The sequence below is a fragment of the Gossypium hirsutum genome, chromosome A05 (assembly GCF_007990345.1).
Source record: "Gossypium hirsutum isolate 1008001.06 chromosome A05, Gossypium_hirsutum_v2.1, whole genome shotgun sequence".
Classification (NCBI taxonomy): Eukaryota; Viridiplantae; Streptophyta; class Magnoliopsida; order Malvales; family Malvaceae; genus Gossypium; species Gossypium hirsutum.
In genome coordinates, this window is record NC_053428.1 from 33209867 (window position 1) to 33216134 (window position 6268).

General features: G+C 32.6%; 2 protein-coding genes across 6 annotated transcripts; both read right to left on the reverse strand.

The window, feature by feature from the left end:
• Positions 1-358: 358 nt before the first annotated feature.
• Positions 359-2869, reverse strand: LOC107904436 (30S ribosomal protein S17). Of its 4 annotated transcripts, none has more exons than XM_016830821.2 (3): positions 2600-2869; positions 810-998; positions 359-719 (listed from the first exon to the last, which is right to left on the reverse strand). In XM_016830821.2, exons 2-3 carry the CDS (start codon positions 969-971, stop codon positions 567-569), a joined length of 315 nt encoding a protein of 104 aa, XP_016686310.1. In that variant the 5' UTR covers positions 972-998; positions 2600-2869; the 3' UTR covers positions 359-566. The 4 variants fall into 4 exon arrangements, with proteins under 4 accessions (XP_016686310.1, XP_016686307.1, XP_016686311.1 ...); XM_016830818.2 differs by having other exon boundaries at positions 810-1025; XM_016830822.2 differs by having other exon boundaries at positions 810-1034; positions 2600-2860.
• Positions 2870-3719: 850 nt separating this feature from the next.
• LOC121229066 (peroxidase P7) lies at positions 3720-5284 on the reverse strand. Of its 2 annotated transcripts, XM_041112245.1 has the most exons (4): positions 5055-5284; positions 4675-4866; positions 4425-4590; positions 3720-4343 (listed from the first exon to the last, which is right to left on the reverse strand). In XM_041112245.1, the coding sequence occupies exons 1-4, from the start codon at positions 5274-5276 to the stop codon at positions 3952-3954; spliced, it is 972 nt and encodes a 323-aa protein (XP_040968179.1). In that variant the 5' UTR covers positions 5277-5284; the 3' UTR covers positions 3720-3951. The 2 variants fall into 2 exon arrangements, with proteins under 2 accessions (XP_040968179.1, XP_040968180.1); XM_041112246.1 differs by lacking the exon at positions 4675-4866.
• Between the last annotated feature and the right edge of the window lie 984 nt (positions 5285-6268).

The window sequence follows — 6268 nt, forward strand, 5'->3', positions numbered from 1 at the left end:
TCAGAGAAGGATAATTTAATATAATAAAACCACACCTATTTTGTTTCTTCATTTTTTAACTAATGTCTAGCTCATTCACTTCCCATCTAAAATAACCCACGGTTCCACTTCTATACTATTCTATTTAGCGAGAAGCGAATTACAAGGAAGTTTCTTCCATATCTGTTTTTCTACAACACAGTAAACACAGGCAGACTATATCAATGCAAAGCAGAACACACCTTCAACAAACATCAGCTGCACAAGCATGCCATCTTGAACATTGTTAGTTAGATCTTAGATTATCACATGTGGTAGTCCATAAATCTATTCAAAGCATGAGACGCATTCGACCAAATTCAGCAATAGAAATACTATATTTGCAAACAGCTCTCATGTTGGTCAAATTAATTATAATGACACTCACAACACATCAAAAGGAGAATTTGTTTTCATAAAGACCAACCTCCATAAATGAATTAGTGCTTTATTGCTCAAAAGCACGACAAAGACAGTAATGGGGGTTTTTTAAATGCAAATCAAAAACTTGATTTTTACAACCAAGTGCAACGAAATCAAACTGAACCTTATGAGGTTGAAGAAAGTGGTGCTTCATTCTTGGCACTTGCATTTGCAGCAGTATCCACAGATGGGGGTGTATAGATTCTAGCTTTCTTGAGAATTTCAGCAACAACCCAATGCTTACGCTTGCTCAACGGCCTAGAAGGATCTAATTTAACCTAAGAAAAGTACATATCCAAGTATTGTTAATATTACTATGACACTAAAGTACAAGATACTTATACACTGAAAGAAAATGAAAGGCATACCCTGTCACCGATGTTGCATTCATCTTTTTCGTCATGGGCCATGAACTTGGAGGTGCGCTTGACATAGCGGTTGTAAATCTTGTTGTGGAAGAGCCTGTCCACCGCTACTACCACTGATTTCTGCATCTTATTTGATACAACAATGCCCACAACCGATTTCATCTTGTTTCTTTTCTGTATTCACTTTGACTGCTTATAAAAGGTCAAAATCACTATCTGCAAAAACTGTCCACTTTCCAAATAAAAAATTTTAAATATAAAAGGTGCGAAACAGAGGAAGAATGATCATAGGATATAATCAAGATGGTAGCAAGACTTGACAAGGATAAATGGAAGAGAAAAGATAAAGGGAGGTGTGGGGAAACAGTTTCAGGAGGCATGAAGAATAGGGATGGCAACATGCACGAAAGCTAATTTTGGTACCTGTATCATAATCCATTTAGTTTTTTACACTATACTGAATAAAATAAACAATACATTTATAACTATTGCAACAAACAACTTGAATTGTTTATGTAAGAATAGACAAATACAAATTTGTGACTTTCAAAATGCAACAAACAACTAAGATAATAAAAACACATTAGCACCAATAGAAAAATAATAAGAATCCATTGTTAGAAGACTAAAATAGCCATAGTTGATATCAACTCATGAAAATTTATTCATGATCTCCCCCAAATATGCAAGTACAATCCTCATTTGGACATGATACAACAAATAAAAATAATAATATAACTTTGTCGATGAGAAATAATACAGTTTAATTTTCAAAAAGCAAATTAAAATGTAATATACCAATTATATTGTATACCCTCTATAATAATACAGTTTAAGTCTTTGTCTACAAGGCATTCATTAACCAAGTATATCATTTACTCTTGTCCTCAATGATCATAACATTTTCATTACTAGACATTTTTGAGTAATCCTATAAACAAATTAAATCATAGCATTAGATAGAAATATAAAAGGAATTGACAAATTAAATCAACTATAGCAGTAGGAGCAGAACGAGGGTTCCAAATAGGGGTGGCATAGTGGTGTTGCAGCCACTATTTGCAGTAGTGGCACTGTCATCCACCGGTAAGGAACTCAATATATGTGTGAAAAATTTTCACATCAATAGGGGCTATAACAGCCTGCTGTTCTAGGGGTGAGCATTTGGTTCTCTCGTTTGGTTCAGTCTGTTATTTTTATTTAACAGACACTAATCTATAATAACCAAATCGACTGACTCAAATTGCCATGACCGGCCCGACTTAACTTTGGTCAATTCCGTCGGTAAAACCAACTCTTCTTTCGTATGCCTATTTTTCCTGTACAATATAACTTTTTTTAAAAAAAATCTAAACATTCATCTCATTGGAGTTTTTAATTCTTTGATTTGCCTCAAAATCAAACAAACCAATCAAAATGAACGTGCAGTACCTAAAAGCATAAGTTCATAAAGCCATAAACCCTATCATATGCTAAAATTTTCCAGTCCCAACATTCATAAAAGTGAAATTAAACAAGCATAGATGTAACGAAAACTTTGGTTAATTACCCCGTTGACTTTCTTTAACGTTTTAAAATTCACTAAAACTGAAGGCACCATGCAAACTAAAGCATTATGCAGTAAAGAGAAACAAATGTAAAACAAGTTGTCTCCGATCAGCATATATATATTTTTTAAAAAACACACAAAAATTAAGTAGTAATTATAAAGAAAAATAAAATCAATACCCACAAAAATTAACCCTAAACCCAAAAAATCCAAGGAGGTTGAAGCCTAAATCAAAGAATACCTTAGTGAATCTGAAAGAGGAAGGCAGAACGGTGAGACCGAAATGAGAATGAACGGGGAGACTACAAGGAATCTGAGCGGTGAGAACTGAGGTGAATGAGGCGCCGGTGCCGGTACCACCGCTTGCTTTGACAGTGAGAACGAACTAGAAAGAGACTCCGAAGTATTGACCGTGGTGGTTTTAGGGGAGTTTTAGGGTTTTTCTTATAACATTTAAAAATAATAATAATAAAAATTGGATTGTGTTATAAGATATTTTAATATTTAGATTAATTTTGTTGGATTCAGGACTTCTAATTTATTGGGTTAGATTTATTTGAGTTATTGGTATAAAACCCATTTTATCTTTTTGGAATTTGGGTTTCTATTATTGGGCTTAATTGATTAAATATAAATTATATATCAATTATTAAAATCATTTTGCCGATTGAATCTTAGTTTAATTGACATAAATATTATTGTTAATATAGGAAAATATGGGTTTGATTACACTAATTAAAATGTATTATCTTTCTATTTATGAGTTGGAGAGAGACTATGAGTAATTTCAAACATTATGTCAAAAAGAACAAATATTATTAGAATTTATTATAAATAATAAAACATATTTAATTTTTATTTTATATAATTTATATCATTTTTCAAAAAAAAAAATTAAGATTACTACAAGTTAAAAAGGGAAAGGGAAAAAAAATGAACATATAGGTATGGGCTAAGAGGTTGTGCAAAGCCCTTAGACCTAGTTTTCCATCAAAGCTTATCCAATGGGCTTGTCATCTTTATGCACATAACAAAGCTTCCCCAATAGTTAATAACTTGCATATACATCTTATAATTTTTAAAATTTCTTCTTTTAGGAGGAAAATAAATGGTATGTGATCTTTATGTGAATTAAAGATTTATATTTACAAAAAAATCAGCTTAAATTTTGATTATAATAGGATTAAGTAAAATTACTGCATAATTTGTATTCATTTTAAACGACTCTAAAATGATCTTATCATATTTATTATCTCGATATTAATAATATCGATAAAAACTAAGGTCAATTATCAATGCCCCAATTATATGTTGTAATGTATTAATTTTAAATATTGAAAGCATAAAATAAAAGCAGGGCCTAAGAAAAACATTGTTAATGCTGAAATAATCATAATTCTGATCAAAGCTAATTATCACAAAAGTCTCTCAGAAACTGGGCCTAAGCCATTGCACAAATACGAAATAGATAAAATTGAATAATAATAAAAAAAAAACCCACACAACACTAAAGCATAATAATCTTAAACACGACAAATCGACTTGAGGAATCGAAATTTCCATGCCTTTATTCTAATAATAATAACCCATGAATTAATTAACCCTTCTGCAGTTCTTCCTGATCTCTCCCTTTGATCCAGTGAGTGGACTAATGTCTCCCATCTTAATCATGGCTGTAACAAAATCAGAGCTGAAGGAGCTCGGGTTTTTACTGTAAGCCCTTACAATGGAGTCGGTGGATCCCCCATTGAACAACTCTTGATCCGAGTGGAGCAGCCCCCTCTTGCCGATGAGGTTGTTGAAGTACTTGTTGTCAAAATATGTTGGAGTCTGGATGTCAAGTGGTGCCAAATTGTTGTCCCCTGACCCACTCGATCTTGGGCAGTTGCTTTGCTTGGTTTTAGCAAAGGAAAGATCGATGTTGCTCTCGTTGTATATGCGAGCCCTGAAAGATGTGCACCTTGCTTGTCCAATTGTGTGTGCTCCTGAACAATTTACATTATGATTCTACAAATATTGATCCAAGATACGGTATATAAACATTTATATTTAGAGAGAGGACGAACCCGATAAAGCAACCAAGTCCCTGGTGGAAAGACCAAGAGCATTGAACCTGGAAATGAGTCGATTCAAGTTGGAAGTTGGCGCAGGAATGCCATTATTTGCAGCAGCCCGACTTGCACTCCTTGCATCTCTTCTTCCAAGCTTCACGTCCCAATTGGGTCCTCCCAACTACATACATATATATACCAAATGAGTATTATTAATTCTCTCAACTACCCTTTCCTTTTATAGATACTTAGTAAGAGGGTTTACAAGTTTAACAGAGTCCCTAGCAGCAATGGCCAATATATCTGCACAAGAAACAACACCGGGACAAACATTCTCTACTGCAGACTTGATGTCGTCAATCACATCGAATCCTCGAGCTGAGTTTCGATTTGGGACTGCATTTTTCTCTCCCGTGAATGACGACGTATCGTCCAGTAGCAATGATCCATCACATCCCTATCACCCACAATTATACCTTATTATCGGGATGTGAGAAAATGTGTCCTATAAATCCTTACTTTTTAATGAAAAGGTCTTATGTTTTAAACGTTTACGATAAATGATATTTCAAATAATGATACTAAAGCAAGAACATGCCCTCCAAGTATGATAAAAAGTTTGAATTTGAGAGTAGAAGAAATTACATTAACAAAGCAGTCATGGAAGAAGAGTCGAAGCAGTGAAGCACCCATGCGGGCCTCTTTCATTATAGCAGAATGAACAGTGAATTTGACAGTTGAAAACAAGTTTGGACATGATTTTGAGTAATAATCGGTTGAAAGTTGAGCATTGCTGCTGCTGGTGATTCCCCAGAAAACCACAAGGAGAAGCAAAGTCTGGGAAAACTTGGAAAAAGAAGAAGCCATATGTAGGATTAATTTCAAGTAAAAATGTGCGTTCAAGGTTGGCAAATCGTCGCTTTATATAGAGATGTCCTCAAGGTTAATTAAATACTCTTCACAATGTGCATGCTATATTTTACGTCCTCAAAAAACAAAACTTTACATAATTTAAAACTATTAAAAAGAAACTCTTTTTTGACTATTCCTAATTTATTTGAATTTTATATTTGTTACATACATATATTCCACCTAAGCTTACCTCAAGTAAGAAGCTTAAGTCAAACTTAGTTCAAGGTAAATTTTTATTTACTAATGCTTGATTAACCAAAAACTAGTTAAACTTTGATGCTTGACTTCATATAGATTATTTCTACATCGGCTTCAACTTAAGTTTGATTAGCCTTATTAATTACTCAAAGCATTAGCATACTTAAATTGGCTTGCTTCATAACTCCACCTTGATTTCAATTTAAAATTTTCATTACTTTTCTTTTTCTAAAAAAAAAAAAACTGACTCCAACTGTAGTTTGAATTACAAGTTTCAATACTAATTAAAACAATAATAATAAATCAGAAAAAAAAATAAGTCGGACTCAATAATCAACCTAATTATTCTAGTTCTTTTAGAGTCAAATTTGAGTGGTTTATAAGTACAAATATTTCATTTACATTTTTAATTCTATCTATTTTAAATATGCTTATACATATCGCCTTAATTAAACTCCAAGTTTATTTTTGAGTAACAATTTAATTACGAATGACAAAACTTGTAGATGAAGACATAACTAGTTAAAACGGGTGAAAGTATTATGGAAGTCTCTGTATTATAAGTTATATTGCATTTTGTCTCATTTATTCGAAAAATAGGTAAATTAGTCACTAAATGTTAAATTAAAAAAGGAATTGGTCCATTCTATTGCTAAAAACAAATATAGCTGACTAAATAACCAGGCTGTTACACATTGTGTGCCATGTATATTTCGTTATAGCGTACAAGAACTCGTTTTAAATATTAG

What these genes read in the sequence shown, in the direction of transcription:
- LOC107904436 (XM_016830821.2), bottom strand. Translation starts at nt 971, where the DNA reads ATGAAATCGGTTGTGGGCATTGTTGTATCAAATAAGATGCAGAAATCA. An exon ending in AATGCAACATCGGTGACAGG is followed by an intron (nt 720 to 809) that starts GTATGCCTTTCA and finishes TACTTTTCTTAG; the next exon opens with GTTAAATTAGATCCTTCTAG.
- LOC121229066 (XM_041112245.1), bottom strand. Translation starts at nt 5,276, where the DNA reads ATGGCTTCTTCTTTTTCCAAGTTTTCCCAGACTTTGCTTCTCCTTGTG. An exon ending in TCCATGACTGCTTTGTTAAT is followed by an intron (nt 4,867 to 5,054) that starts GTAATTTCTTCT and finishes TGTGGGTGATAG; the next exon opens with GGATGTGATGGATCATTGCT. An exon ending in CTAGGGACTCTGTTAAACTT is followed by an intron (nt 4,591 to 4,674) that starts GTAAACCCTCTT and finishes ATATGTATGTAG; the next exon opens with TTGGGAGGACCCAATTGGGA.